The 16,584-nt window shown below is 37.3% G+C and overlaps 1 protein-coding gene across 2 annotated transcripts in view; it reads left to right on the top strand.

The window, feature by feature from the left end:
• Positions 1-16,584, top strand: part of Tcs4 (Threonyl-carbamoyl synthesis 4) — a 344,103-nt gene that overhangs the window by 119,650 nt on the left and 207,869 nt on the right. For both annotated transcript variants that reach the window (XR_016546994.1, XM_090374528.1), the window contains exon 5: positions 9,922-10,126. Coding sequence is in view for 1 of the 2 variants with exons in the window: in XM_090374528.1 (XP_090230654.1) it covers positions 9,922-10,126 (205 nt within the window). In the remaining variant the exon portion in view is untranslated. The remainder of the gene's footprint in view (positions 1-9,921; positions 10,127-16,584) is intronic.

Here is a 16,584-nt window from a genome sequence, read left to right as displayed (position 1 = left end):
CATTTAAGGAATCGGTAGCAGATATTCAAGAAGTTGAAGCTGATTAAGCAGGGCAAGGTTTCTCAAACTGGAAAGTGGAGTGCAGTGTGCTAATGTTGGCAAAACATTGAATGGGATTTCCAGTCAATGGAAGAAGGTCATTAGGAAAAGAGTGGGGGAAAAAACTGAACCTTGGGGGACACCAGCATTAGTGGAGAAGTTAGAAGACAGAGAGCCATCTACCATCATCCTCAGTGAGCGGTCAGAGAGGAAACTGTATAACCAATTACAAAAAAACAGTTGGAAAACCATTAGATGGGAGCTTGTTTAGAAGACCTTTAAGCCAAACACTGGCGCCTCCGTAGCCAGGTGGGAAGGAGCAGCAGTGCATAGCACATGCTTCTTGATTAGACCGGAGTTCGAGCCGGTTACCACCAAATATGCAGGGTGCGGAAAGGTCAGAGAATGACCACTTCATATCCCGGAGCAATATGGCCTTAGTTGCTAATGCTCCTAAAAACCAAATAACAAACAAACAAGCCAAACACGATCGAAAGCCTTTGAAATGTCAAGAGGAACTCTTGTGTTTTTCAGAGCTTTTCCATTGAATTTGTCCATAAATGGGTAAGAAAAGCCGGAATATCACCAGCAGATCTACATTGACGGAATCCATACTGGCGATCATTGATCAGACGGAAGGATTCTAGGTAGCTTAAGAGTTGGCAGTTAATTGATTTCTCCATTACTTTAGAAAGAGTAGAAGTAATTGCAATGGAACGATAATTGGATGGGTGGGATTTGTCACCCTTTTTAGAAACTGGCTGGATATAAGTAAATTTCCAAGCAGAAGAAAAACACCTTTGGAATAAGAAAGTGAAAAAAGGGGGCAAAGAACAGGATTAAGTTCAGGAGCACAGGTTTTGAGAACAATTGGAGAAATACCATCAGGATATGGAACTTTCTTAACATTAAGATTCATCAAAATCCTTCTGACATCCTTTTGACGGAAAACCACAGAAGGCATTGAATGGAGCATGTTGGGAATGGTGCACGGTGTTTTACCAAAATCATTAATACATGAGTTAGAAGAAAAATGGGATGCTAGCAGATCAGCTTTATCCTTGGATGAAGTCACAATAGAACCATCTGGTTTTGACAGAGGTGGGAGAAGAGACGGGCAAAAGTTGTGGCCAATAGCTTTGGCAAGAGACCAGAATGCTTGGCTACCATTAAGGCAAGAAGCAAATTTTCTATTCTAATTCCTGTTCAAAATCTAGTTTGGACTGATTAATAACTGCTTTACAAATGTTGCGAGCTTTGGTGTAGGCAGAAAATGAAACTGAAGAATTGGTAACAAGTCAATTATGATATGCAACATTCTTCTCTTGAACAGCTATAGCACATTTATTGGAAAACCAAGGTTTAGATAAAGGGCGAGATTTTAAAGTGGAGTGTGGAATAAAGGATTCCATTCCTACAAGAATAATTTCACTGACACGGTCTGAGCAAACATTGACATAAGAAGTTTCGAAACAGTAATTTGACCAAGGAAAAGAAGAAAAGAAATCTTTCAGGTTATCTGATTTTGTATTCTTGTAAGGCCAAACAACGCAAGGTTGGGAATAGCCATGAGATAAAGACTCCATTGAAAAATAAAAGACTCCCAGGATGAAAAAGAGACAATCGCCAAATTGTGATCTGAGATGCCTAAAGGACCACTCACTTCAACCGTGTATTTACAAGGCTTGTTTGTGAGAAAAAGATCAATTGTGTTGACTTTATGGTTAGGATTGTCCGGTATTCTGGTAGGTATATGAACAATCTGTGTGAGGTAATTAGTAATTGCAAAAGCCTCAGCATTTTGACCAGCCGGGTAACTAGAGAATGGAAGCCAGCTGGAGTTGTGAACATTAAAATCACCAAGGAAAATTACCTCTGTTAGAAAAGTTGGACTGGAGAAAGTGAAGTTGCAAAGAGTGGAAGTGAAAATGCTCCAAGTGATTAGTGGAGTTGGGAGAATGGTAGAGACAACAGATGAATTTGACACAATGAGGTAGAGAGATTTTAAGCCAGAGAAGATCAAAAAGAGGAGATTCCAAATTACCAAGTCTCTGACAGGGAATGTCGGAATGGGCATGTGCACAAGTAGCATTTTTGAGACAAAATGAATCATACAGCGAATAATTTGGGCAAATGAGATGAGCAGTAGTTCAATCAACCAATAACTGAGATTCTGTCAGAAAAAGTACATGGGATTTGGCAGACTGCAAGTGTAAATGGATATTGTTGAGATTAGAACTGAAACCAGATATATTTTTGAAATGGAGTTGGTAGTGTTTGGGAAGTTTTGATCTTTTTGCAGATAAGCTTACTTTATTAGTTTGACAATTCGTGGTTTATTCAATAGTAAGAAAAGTGGGAGGGACATGTATGAAGTAATGAAATTTTTGGATATTACGTTCACATGGTAAGAATATACCCAGATTGTTGACATAACATGGGCTCAACAATGCCCCCCCCGCACATACACACTACTTGGGCTCCCTCCAGTCACTATCTGGCAGAGTAGAGGTAGCAAGATTATGCCCTAGCTGATCCGGAAGCTCCCTAAAGAGTTACCAATAGATTACGTCCAGTGTACTAACTAGCGGCTGGCCTGCAAACACCGTTTTTGAGCTGTACCCTTGAAATGTAAGAAAGTTTGGATCTCGTCATCATTCATGGCGAGATTCAAATATCCAAATGTCCATCATAACCTCAAAAGACATCAGTCATTATGCATGATGGAAGATATGGGGAAGTTTTGACTGGAACTTGGCTCTGGAGACTAAACATGGGTTCCACCACTTCAAGGCTCCAATAAGCAAAGTGGTGGTATTGCACCGGTTGATGAGTCATCTACCACCTAGTATTTCCTGGTAATACAGCGGGGGCAGCATTTCTCCATGTGGTGTGGGCACCACACCTTGACCCCTGTTTATGTTGGTTTATATCGGGTGGTAGCCCACAGTGTGCTTCTGCATGGGGGTTATACCCAGGATTACTAATAGTTCCACCATCGTGAAGGTGCAGGCAGAGGATTTGGCTGCCACAGAACGACCAGGTTTCGCCGAAATTGTGTCCACTTGACTTGAGTGTCACCCAAATATCAGTTCTATCAGCGTTTTAGCCTTCCAGGTAGCAAGTACAGCTTGTCTGAAATATCTGAGAGAATGTCTGCAACAATCTCAAAGACCGAAGATGCAATACACATTGAAGAAAGGATGTATGATCTTTTCATTTTTCAAAAACAATCCATTGGAATTCTTTTGGTCATGTTTTTTATGCCAAGAAACGGTTGCGTGCATTTTGTTATTTTTTTTTTTTTGCCTGTATCATGCTGGCAACGACACTGTAGTTTGCGGCTTATTGCTTCCTTTCATTGCTTTCACAATACTTTTCAAAAAAAAAAAAAAAAAAAAATTATAGAGTGAGACAGACAGAGGGAGAGAGGGGTAAAATTATTTCTGATACAGAAAGACACCGAAGTTATGGTTGAAATGAAAGGTTCAAAATTCGTTGTGGAAGAAGAAAGAGACCGCATGTGATTCTTTTTTTGTTAACGCCAACATTAGTTTTACTGTTGCAGTGAATATTTCTTAGCAGTTATAAGATTACTGTTTTCATTTTATTTAATAATAATAAGGTTCTTTATTAACTTAAATTACAAGTAACCCATGTATAACATGGTAGTTAGATTCCTATAAAATGTTGTGTTGTGTGAAACCGTGATATACGGGGCTAAGAAAAAGTACAGAAAGGGGGTTTATGTTCCAAAAGCTAATTAAAATACACTGTTTTGTTAATAAAATGTTAACAAAACTAAAAAAAATACACAACTCTAGATTTTGTGTATCTTCTGCTCTCTTTAAAAAATCAGTAATCTGGATTTGTTTGCTTTTGCTTTATAAATCTTTGTGAATTCATGGTATGGAACTAAACATTTTTGAAGCTCCCTTTTGAACTTTGGGCTCCTTTCATTGAAGAATCTGCATTAAAAAAATAAGATTCTAATTGCTTGGCAAACTTTATGCATTCCCATATGCTTTTTAGTGTAAAATTTGGAAGTTTAGAATTTTAATCTGTGCTATCATCCTCTGAATTGATTTGGTTTTACCTCCGATGCCATTTCCACCAAATCCACTTCACCAGCCTCTTTTTCTACCAGTAATTATTATTATTTTATTATTATTATTATTAATAGCCATATGGTGCAAGGAAGCCTGAGGCTTATGCTGCACCAGGAAAAAAAAAAAAAAAAATTCCCGAGTTACCCTGAGAGAGAGAGAGAGAGAGTGAGTGCCAAAAGTAGAAGGGAATCACCAAGAAAGAGAAAAATGATGATACCCAGCTTCTTGAATGTCTTCAGTAATCATATTTTTTGAATTTTTTTAGGTGCATTGGAGGCTAAGGCCATATTGCTCTGCATATATTGTCTATAAAGTGCGTATGTCCTGAGGTCAATTTTCTGTTTTGTTGGATGAAAAACCTGAGTTTCCAGGAGAAAAAACTATGCTACCCTCGCACGAGCCAAACTAACTCAGCCACGTTGTGAAAAAGACCTATAAAATCCCTCCCATCATCAACACGATTTGAACTCTGGTCTTTTATACCCAGTGTGTATGTGTGTGTGGGTGATTCTATCAACTGTGCTATCCACGAGGGCTTCAGTAATCATATCATCAAAACCTTCTCCCTCCTACCCATGCAGCAAGTTCTACTATTGCACCGATTCCATTTTCTGCCAGTTCGATCATATTTCTTGAATGAACTGACTCTGGCCATACATTTTTCCCCATGCATTTAACGTTGATGGTTTTACTTCTTTCAGCGATAAAGCTATTATTCTGATATAGTCCACAATTGAGAAATGTTTCCACGTCTCCATCACTTCAGTAGATTTGGAATAAATTTTTTCCAAAAGCCATTGTAACGATTTTCTGATGTAATGAGTTTTAAAGGTGGATATAGTGCCTTGATCTAATGGCTGAATGAAAGAAGTTGTATTAACTTACTATAACTGTGGTGGTAGACTTAAATCTTATGGATGGCCTAGTGTGCTATCCAATAGTAATATAACTTTGAAATCTAAATTTTTCTGCAAATTCAATAGCACAGAATGTAACATGGGGATTTCCCAACTAAATAAAATACAGGGATTTCTCTCTTTTTTTTTTTTTTTTTTGACTAGCGAGTCAACAGCGGGGATTCAAAAAGAGCAGAAATATTGAAAAATTACATCCAACGTAATAGCAGGATTTTCCCTGCACAAAAGCTCAAAAACACCCTATTATGCGAGGTTTGCTGAAATTCTCTGTGTTAGAGCGACACCGTGTTGTGCAAGGATTGCCGGAATTTATCAATTGTGTTAGAGCGAAACTGTGTTGTAGAAGTACAGTGTTATACGGTGGTTGCCTATATATATTTTCTTGATTCTGTACACAGATAACCAGAGGAATCTAACAATAAATTGTCTATACAAGTGAGCAAACGTGTATTTATTTAACTAATGAAACAGTTCTAAAATAGAAGTAATATTAACAATAAATATAAGGTTCAGAACTGAGCTCTCTGGTTCTTCTCATCATTACATAATTGTAATACCAGGAGTTCATCCCTGTTCGGAAACATTTTTTTCCCAATTTCAATACAACACTTTGCCTTTATTTCTTTGCTGGAGTAGTCTTTTAATGATGTGTTGTACATGGGAGGCCTCCTTTCCACCTCACAAATAAACTTCTCTGTATCAAACATCATCTTCTCCAAAGTCTAATAAACAAATGAATTAAGGCCAACCATCCCATGCACGGGGAGAGTTTCTCCTCAGGCAATACAAACAGCAAAGTGTTTATGCTTGCAACACCTCCAATGGCGGTGTGGCAGGCATTCAACGCCGCTAAAGTCGTCAAATGTGCCATTGGAAGGGCCCATCAAATCCATCATCTAGTTTGCATGCCTTTACTCTCTCTGTTTCCTGTAAAACTGGGCATTCAAAGGTGTTGCTGATGCCGCTTTTTGAGCACCTGTCTAGTATAGCCCTAAAACTTTGCATTTTGCAGCATTAAAACAATTGCAATTATTAAAAAATCATTCCAGCCCAGCCAAGTAGTCTTAGTCCTTGCAAGTAGCACAGTGAATATAATCACTGTCCTCCCCACTGAATGGAAAAAGCTTGGGTTCGAATCTGTCATGGGGAATTCTTATGGATTTTCTTCACTACATGGCTAAATTTGCCATGTAGTGAAGAAAATCTGCCATAAATTTGCCAGAAGAAATAAAACCATGCGATGCATGGTTTTATTTCTTCTGGTGGCTTGGATTTTTCATCCATAAAACAGACAAATTGATCACAGAATACACACAATTACAGACAAAATATACTGATGCCCCATCATAGCCTTAGCTTTGGTGTTTAATACAAACTGATAAGTAGTCTTGAAGAAGTACGGTCTGGTCCTTAACCTGAATATCCTCGACATCGGGCCTGATGCAGTCAGTAAAGTCAAATGGGAGATGTTTGTTTGTTTGTTATTTGGTTTTTAGGAGCATTAGCAACTAAGGCCATATTGCTCCGGGATATGCGGTGGTCATTCCCTGACCTTTCCGCATCCTCCGTATTTGGTGGTGACGGGCTCGAACCCCGGTCTAATCAAGAAGCGTGTGCTACGCACTGCTGCTCCTTCCCACCTGGCTACGGAGGCGCCGCCAATGGGAGATGTAGTAGTACATTTATTTGAACTGACCATGAGTTAAGCCCTGCCTGCTAAATACCCTAATGATCTTTGTGTTCTTTTTTATCTTGTATGCTCTTCATATTATATGGCTGTTCATTAGTATATAAACAGAAAATTTATTACCTGTCTACAAATTTTGACATTGTGCTTTGCATCCCTTTGTTAATATCATATAAGAAATTCATAAAAAGGAGCAAATCCAGCATTGATTCCTATGAGATCCCAGTTCTAACCCTAATGTTGACTGGTGACTTTTAACCCCAGGATTAGAAATGGGCAACCTTGATTTTAGTAAGTGTTTAAACTAATTCTTTTGAAGAAGCACTTTTGTTGTAATTTATTACTGTTAAATTCCATTATATAGTTAGTGTTGACCACATAAAATATCTATGTCAAGCCTCTCAATTCTTTCCTTATATAATGAATGAAAATCACCAGGTGTACATGGATTGTTTGTCTTCATGAATACTTTTAGGCAGTCTGCCTTACTTGATTGGATTGCTTGAAGCAACTCAAATCATTTCCCTTTTTAATTTTGGGCATGGATAAAAGTTATACAATGCCAAATCAGGTGGGTATGACATGATGGGAATGGAATGCTTTTTCTGGGCACAAACTGCTAGATAGTGAGTGATGCATGGCATGTTGTGCTGTTATGGTAAAGGTGCCAACCATTTTTACATTTTTCACAATGTGTACAACAGATTTTGTTTCTCAGCCATTTTAAAAAACTCTTGTTAATAGGCTGCATTAAATCTGTAATACCATCCCCCTCATTATCAGAAAATTCATTAACCTGATCTTTATGTTGTTTTGATTGCTGTGCCTTTATTGGCCTTGGTGATAGTGTTGTTTTCCAGTTGGAGCTTTGAACCTTTGCCTCTTTCATATTCAAGGTGCACAAAGGCTCACAACCTGTTATGCTTGTAATTTTTGTTAAAAATGTAGATTCTGGCACAGCTCGCTTAAACAACACAACTTCATATCAACCTTCATATCTAGTGTATACCCATATAGATGCAAAGAAACAAGTCAATTCTAACATAATAAAATAAAAAATAAATAAAACAAAGCATTTTTATTATTTTAAGTTTTTAGATTTTTTGCTGATTATTAAAAATGAATTTAATTAATGTAATATTTAGGTCTCAGCTTGGGGGGGGGGTTCCTTGAAGAATTTTGGGCTCGGGTACTGTTAACCCTTAATTGGCGCCTCCGTAGCCAGGTGGGAAGGAGCAGCAGTGCGTAGCACACGCTTCTTGATTAGACCGGGGTTCGAGCCCGTCACCACCAAATACGGAGGATGCGGAAAGGTCATTCAGGGAATGACCACCGCATATCCCGGAGCAATATGGCCTTAGTTGCTAATGCTCCTAAAAACCAAATAACAACAACAACAACCCTTAATTCTTACCCTGTCCATTTGGCCTGAACTTAGATGAAAAGAGGACTCAATGCTATCTTTGATCTCAAGTGAGAATGCATGGAACAAACTTGGGGCTTACTTGCCTGGTGTCAAAAGCCTCAGTTAAAGTGTTCTGAACTGAACCAATAGACATCTCAGCAGTTTCTCAAATGGTCAGCCGTTGAACCAATTGAATGATGGTGTGGGCAAGCTTTATTGATGTTTTTAATTAATTTTAGGCTTTTGATGGGCAAGCTTTATTGATGTTTTTAATTAATTTTAGGCTGTTGATGGGCAACTTTCTTTGAGTTAAAATTTTCCTTTACAAAACATTTGAAACCACTTGTAAGTAGTAAAACATAGCATCATCTCAATCAACACTGGTATGCAGCAACAGATTAAAACTTGGTACAACACATGCTCATGCACTCAATCTCTCTCTCTCTCACACACACACACAGCGAAGATGTTGTTGTAATCCCTCATTACAATATTTTAGTTATCCCTATGTATTAAAGAATTTTAAGAAAATTTACCATACTTTTTAAATAAAACTGTGTGTGTAAGTTTGCATTTTTAATATAGTTTGTAGTTATACATTTTTTTTTTTTTTTTTTTTTTTTTTTTTTTTAGTTAAATTTTGAGAGCTAAAAACTTTATAAAAGAAGACTTAACTGTATTTTTTCAGTTTTGATTTTATAATAACTTATTTTAAATAGAAAATCAGTAAAATTTGATAAAATTTTCATTAACCTGGTGCGTGTGTTTTTTTTTTATTATATTTCTTCAAATTTGAGTTACTAAGAGTGTACTCTCTCTCTATTTATTTATTATTATTTTAACTTTAGCATTGTGGTTTATCAATATATTTGAATTTAAGCTCTTATTGAACATGACATGACCCACGGCCAAAAGCTGTCATTTAAACAATTCTGAGACCAGTGCCATCGACTGACACAAATATTTCGCATCAAGCTTAGTTTTGCATTGTTTTAAAAATTTGTGCTGAATCCCCTCCCCACCTTTTTTTTTTTGCTATGGTCTAATTGCTCAGTTAACAGATATTAACCATGATTATAGAAGCCTGAGTCAAGGTCTTACTGTAATTGGCATGAGCCACAGATTTATTTAGTTAGAAATTTATTTTTGAGCTACTTTCCGCAATTGTTGTTTTTTTTTCATTAAACTGTATATGATCTGAGCATAGGTTTTGCTATTTTTTTAGTTTCTGGTAATATTAAATGACATGAAGAAATCCCTAGCCCTCTTTCTCTCTGACAGAAATGATGCAATCACTCTCATATTTTCTCTCTTCTTCACCATTTTAAATTTTCATTATTTCCCTTTGTATGTAATCAACAAAGATGCCCTTCTTATTTTGGGCTTTATTCCTTAATTTTATCACAGTTTATAATAAGTTTCTACCATGACCAATGAAATATTAATAGAAAATGTAATATACAGAGTGAATCCTATGAGGTGTTACAAGGAATACATTTTCCCATTTTCCAGATATTTTTGGCTATTCTTAGGCAAAAACTAGTCCAAGTTCAGCAGATGAGGTACAAGGTGTTGATCAAAAATTTAAAATAGCAGAAGGAGGTAAATGATAATCTGAAAGTCTTCATGCTATTCCAGTCTGAAAGCTTTTAGACTGAATAATTTTTATACCTTTTTTTTTTTTTTTTGTCTTATCTCTTGTTTCCTGTTATTTCTTTTTATAATAATTAGTTTTCACCAAAATTTCTTCTGTTTCATTTTTAGATAGCAAGAAGACTGAAATTAAAAAATATTCAAGAATTATCAGCAATGAATGGCGGTCAGGCTATTGAATATTTATCAAGAAGGGGAAATCCACTTAATTTTCAGTTTAATCTGCCATTAGCCAGATACAGAGATTGCAATTTCTCATTTAATGGCCTAAAATATTCAGTTCTAGAAATAATTAATAGAGAAGAAGAGAAATATGGTTAGTGATAATTTTTCTCTTGGCTTAAAATGCAAAAACTGTTTCTATTTTTTTCATATTCTTCAGTTGTTTTTCTAGCCAGTTTTTTCCTGAGTAGTAATTATATTTGTATTATTACTGATTTATAAAGTTGCTTTTTAAGTGTCAGTTGATGTGATAATATTGGCAAAGCTAGTATATTTTTTGGAGCACACCGAGATGAGTGCATGGAATTTTGGTACCTTGCCATAGTTAATAAATATTTACTGTTTTCAGAAGAATTTTGACATTTCAATGGCTTCCATGAAAATCTAGTCGTTTGTAACTTGTCTGGAGAGGTCTGTGTTTTGGAGCCCAAGGCATCCTCACTGATCTGAGCCATATTCTTTGTTTTGCTGCTCTTGTCCAAGAAATAATTTTAGTTAAAAAAAAATTAAATTAAATATACAGCACTATACCACATTGGAAGTTAGGCAACCTCTATTGAGGTATAGTGTTGTAGGGTAGGGGTTTTCACTCTGTGGGTTGTGATCTCCAGAGGGATCATGAGCAACTTGGAGGGGAAAGTTTCAAACTTTTTAAAGTTTTGTTTCAGATTGTAAATTTGATTTTTTATTTTATTTCCAGTGAAACTGTTTTATTTGATAAAGTTGTATTCTATCATTGTTTATATTTGCTATATAAAACCAAATTCACTGTAAGTGATACAGTGAATCTCCCTTAATGGACACCTCTCTGAAAGGGACATCTTTTGTTTGTAGATGTTCAGGCTTGGATTCTGGCCATTACTTTTAGAAATTACATGTTAGATGACCTCTCCAAATCAGACACTTTAATGAGTTTATTTTTTATATTTTCAGCCTTCTTAGATGTGTGTCAGTGGTAATTGACACACATAGATATTTTATTTGGTCAGCGGGCTTTGGCAATGAAGGCAAGTGAACATCAAGGTTATTACAGTAATATTAATTAGACTTGTGATGACCATGGATTACTCACATAGCAGATGGCACAATATGTCATTAATACTTTCATCACTGCTGGTAAGTAATGTTTCCAAAGTTATTTGGGCTGTCTGATGCAGTTCCATTGTTGCGCATCATTTAGCAAGGCAATAAAATTGCCAAAATGAAAAATGCCATTTCCAGAATTCAAAAAATTAAGTACTGTGAGAAGTCTGCATACAGAGCTAAGTTCGTGATTTGTCTCATACATACAAAAAGAGGGGGAAGGAAACACCTCTACCAAAGGACTGTATAGTTAATTTTGACCAGTAGCCTGCAAAGATTTTCAATTCTGCAAAAATAGGCTATCCACGAACCTCCTTTATAAAATTAAAATGTTATTGTGTAAATAGAACACATGATACAAATCTGAAACCATTTTTTTTTTTTTTTTAATTAAAACCCCAAACACGAGAGGTATTAGAACTTGTAGTACTTAGTACCACGCTTGGGTTGCAGGTTGAGAAGAGGAAAGAAGATATTTGTTTACATTTGACTTGAACTTCTGTAGACTGTTATTTTCAGGAAATACTTATGAAGGAAGGTTGTTCCCGAAAATGGCAGTTGAATGAATAAACGAGGAAGATGAAAAGTTGGTTCTGTGAGTTTGAAGTTGGACAGTAAATGGATGTTGGTTTGTGGCAGTGCATGTTCAGATTGTTTTGAAAGAGGGAGCGGGAATTATAGAAGCCAATTAAAAGAACAGTGCCCATGGAAGTATCTATAGAAAAGGCATGCAGCAGAAACAGTATGTCTATGAGACAGCAAGTGGAGAGACTCTGTTAGAGAGGAGTCATTAATTAACCTAACTGCCCTCTCCTGAATGAAATCTAGAAGTCTGAGAAAGAGAGGTTTTTGGGGGGACTGCCCCAGATGTGGAAACACTATTCCATGGTAGGTTGGATTTGTGATTTGTACAGATTTGAACATCTGTTTGGAAGAAGAGTAACGCCAAGAGCAAAAGAGAAAACCAAGTTTTTTTTTAGATGCAGAGGAAGCAATATTTGTAATGTGCTTGTGCCAAGAGAGATTAGAAGTCAGGGTAATCCCCAAAAGAGATATATCATTTTGACTAGAAATCGGAGTGTCACCAAAGATAAGCATAGGAGCAGAAGAATCCTTTTTGTGAGATATAAGACAAGACTGAGTTTTAGAAGGATTGAAATCAATTAAGTTGTCTTTGCCCCACTGGACAATTACCTTGAGATCAGCATTTAAGGAATTGGTAGCGGATATTCGAGAAGTTGAAGCTGATTGAAAGGTTTCTCAAAATGGAAAGTGTAATGCAATGTGCTATCATCAGCAAAACTATGGATAGGATTTCCAGTCAATGGAAGAAGATCATTAATATACAAGAGGAAAGAGTGGGGGAAAGAACTGAACCTTGGGGGACACCAGCATTAGTGGAGAAGTTAGAAGACAGAGAGCCATCTACCATCACCCTCAGTGAGCGCTCAAAGAGAAAACTGGATAACCAATTACAAAAAACAGTTGGCAAACCATAAGATGGAAGCTTGTTTAGAAGACCTTTATGCCAAACACGATCAAAAACCTTTGAGATGTCAAGAGCAACTGCTTGTGTTTTACTGAACCTTTCCATTGAATTTGTCCATAAATGGGTAACATAAGCCAGAATATCACCAGAAGGTTGACACTGACGAAATCCATACTGGTGATCATCGATCAGATGGAAGGTTTCTAGGTAGTTTACGAGTTGGTGGTTAATTGATTTCTCCATTACTTTAAAAACAGTAGAAGTAATTACAATTGGACGATAATTGAATGGGAGGGATTTCTCACCCTTTTAGGAACTGGCTGGATATGAGCAAATTTCCAAGCAGAAGGAAAAACACCTTTGGAATAAGAAAGTGAAAAAAGATGGCAAAGAACAGGAGTATGTTTAGGAGCACAGTTTTGAGAACAAGTGGAGAAATACCATCTGGACCTGGAGCTTTCTTAGCATCAAGATTCTTCAAAATCCTTCTGACATCCTTATGACAGACGACCACAGGAGGCATTGAATGGAGCATGGTGGGAGGTGTTTTACCAAGATCATTAATACATGAATTGGAAGAAAAATGGAATGCTAGCAGGTCAGCTTTATCCTTGGATGAAGTGACAACAGAACCATCTGGTTTTGACAGAGATGGGCAAAAGTTACGACCAATAGCTTCGGCAAGAGACTAGAAGGCTTGGCTACCATTAGGGCAAGAAGCAAGTTTTCTACTCTTAGCCTGTTCAAAATCTAGTTTGGACTGATTAATAACTGCTTTACAGTTGTTGTTAGCTTTGGTGTAGGCAGAAAATGAATCTGAAGAATGGGAAACAAACCAATTATGACATGCAGTGTTCTTCTCTTGAACAGTCTTAACACATTTATTGGAGAACCAAGGTTTAGATAAGGGACGAGATTTTAAAGTGGAATGTGGAATAAAGGATTCCATTCCTACAAGAATAATTTCACTGACACGGTCTGAGCAAACGTTGACATCAGAAGTTTTGAAACAGTAATCTGTTCAAGGAAAAGAAGAAAAGAAATTTTGCAGGTCATTCCATTTTGCATTCTTGTAATGTCAAACAATACAAGGTTGGGAATAGCCATGAGATAAAGGCTCCATTGGGAAGAGACAACCACCAAGTTGTGATCTGAGGTGCCTAAAGGACCATTCTCTTCGACCGTGTACTTAGAAGGGTTGTTTGTGAGAAAAAGATCAAACGTGTTGGCTGTATGTTTAGGATTGTCCAGTATTCTTGTAGGTAAATGAACAATCTGTGCAAGCTCATTAGTAATTGCAAAAGCCTTTGTATCTCGACCAGCTGAGTCAGTGTGACTAGAAAACGGAAGCCAGCTGGAGTTGTGAACATTAAAATTACCAGGGAAAATTACCTCACTGTTAGGAAAGTTGGACTTGGAGAAAGTCAAGTTGCAAAGATAGGAAGTGAAATAGCGCCAAGTGATTAGTGGAGTTGGGAGAACGGTAGAGACAACTGATGAATTTGACACAATGAGGTAGAGAGATTTTAAGCCAGAGAAGGTCGAATAGAGGAGATTCCAAATTACCAAGTCTCTGACAGGGAATATCTGAATGGTCATGTGTATAAGTACCACCTTTGATGCGAAAGGAATCATACAGCGAATAATTTGGGCAACTGTGATGAGCAGTAGTTGAATCAACCAATAACTGAGACTCTGTCAGAAAAAGTACATGGGGTTCAGCAGACTGGAAGTGGACATCGTTGAGATTAGAATTGAGACCACGTATATTTCAAGGCAATTTTCAAGGCATCTGGAAACTGCTCTTCTTCTGGTTTAGCAAGAGCAACTATTCTTGCTCTTGCTAAGTCAGGAAAGGATTCCAAAAATTTCTATCAACTATGCGTGTATGGTCTGACATTTTTGTGTAAAATCTGTAAGAGAGAAAGAGACTGAGACTGGTCGGTGCTTCTGTTATGTGGTTTTAGAATCAAGACCTCTTTTCCAGCATGCAATACAGCTTCCAAAAAAACAGATCTACTCTGGATCATTTAATTAGATTTAATTCATGATGCTTTCCTAAAATAAGAACATCTGGTGTCTGTTTTTTGATATGGAAAAAACAGTGCAATTTGGAGATTTGGCATTTAAAAGACCTATTGGCCTCGGTCCCAGAGGGCAGCTCCCTGTTTTTATTAAAAACTTTTACGCAAATCAATATTTCAAGGTTTGTGTTGGATCCACACTCTCTCATCCCTTTTCCTAAGAGAAGTGAGTACCATAAGGATTAGTTGTAAGTGTTATGTTTTTTGCCATCAAAGTAAATTCCACTACAGAACAACGACCTATGTTGTTGACTTTAGCATCTTTTCATAGTCATGCAAGAAGAGTCATGCAACAATTGAAAGAAAACTGCCACAGGCAATTGCATTGACCACATCAACTCTTGGACAATGGCTAATTGTTTCAGGTTCTTGCCTCAGAAGACCATTTGCATCCACTTTTGTTGCAAATGGAACCTTCATCCTGAACTAGAACTCAAGCTTGGACAAAACATCACTCCAGTAATTAGCATTAGCAAAGGCACGTGATGCAAGAAAGCAAGCTTATATAGAATCAGCCAAACCCCCCCTTTATTTCACCCATCCACTCGCTCCAAATGTTTGTCAAGTTCTGCTTTGAATCTATTTAAGCTATCAACTTCTACAACGACAGATGGAAGTTTTTTCCAACAATTAACCACCTAAGCTGGCTAAAGGCAAACACGCACATCTATCCTACAACTGTCTTTCCTCAATTTGAATTTATGCCCTCTCAGGCGATTATTCTGAGCAAGAGGAAGAATCCCATCAACATTGAGCATGCTCAAACCATTCAAGGCTTTATACACCTCAATCAGATCACCTCACAAGTGCCTTGTCTCCAGACACTGTAATTTGCAAAACTTAAGCTTTTCATCGTAAGCGCAACCGTTTGTTCCATTCACTAATCTTGTTGCCCTTCTCTGTACTCGTTTCAACAGCTCTACATCCTTCTTAAAATGAGGCCTCCAGACCTGTATACAGTACTCAAGATGTGGTCTGACTATTGCCTTATACAAGAGGATAATCACCTCCTTTTATCCCTGCTAGAAAAATTCCTGTATATCATTGACAAGACACCATGAGCTACTCTTGCAGACGGTCTGCGCTGCTCAGAAAACTTCATATCTGCCTACACAATTACCCCCAAGTCCTTTTCATTCTCTATCACTGTCATTAACGAGTAATGAATCAACTCTGTGGTACTACAGAGTTGGTTTGTTACTCTGGGATTACTGCTTCCTATATGTAGTACTTTACATTTGTCAATGTTAAACTTCATTTGCCACCTCTCAGCCCATCTGCTTAACTTTTCTAGATCCTGTTGCAGCAGTGTACTGTCATTAGTGTCATTAACAACCCTGCCGACCTTCGTATCGTCTGCAAATTTGGACATTAAGCCTGATATACCATCATCAATATATCATTTATAAATACAGAAAACAACAATGGACTCAACACTGAACCCTGAGTGACTCCACTAATAACATTAGTCTATGAAGAGCAGTGTCCATTGATTACCACTCGCTGTCTTCTCCCACTCAACCATCCCTTTATCCATAGCAGCAATTTGGCCCCAATACCACACTGCTCCAATTTGTGCAGCAGTCTTCCATGTGCAACAGTATCAAAGGCTTTTCTAAGATCCAAATATATGATATCAAAGTTATTCTTTGCATCCAGTTCCTTTGTGACTACATCATAGTATCCAATCAAATTAGTCAGACAAGACTTCCCCTTAACAAACCCATGCTGTGTCCAAGCTATAATTGAAGTCTTGTCTAGATGATCCTGCAATGCTTCCTTAACCAGTGCCTCCATTAATTTCCCTATAACAGAAGATAAACTAACAGGTCTATAATTACCTGTCTCTCCCTTTGATCCTCCTCCTTTGTGGATTGGGGTCACATTTGCACATCT

The sequence above is a fragment of the Mastigoproctus giganteus genome, chromosome 1 (genome assembly GCF_048544385.1).
Source record: "Mastigoproctus giganteus isolate SK-2022 chromosome 1, ASM4854438v1, whole genome shotgun sequence".
NCBI lineage: Eukaryota > Metazoa > Arthropoda > Arachnida > Uropygi > Thelyphonidae > Mastigoproctus > Mastigoproctus giganteus.
Note: the sequence above shows the minus strand (reverse complement) of the source record. Positions and strands in the feature narration are given on the sequence as shown.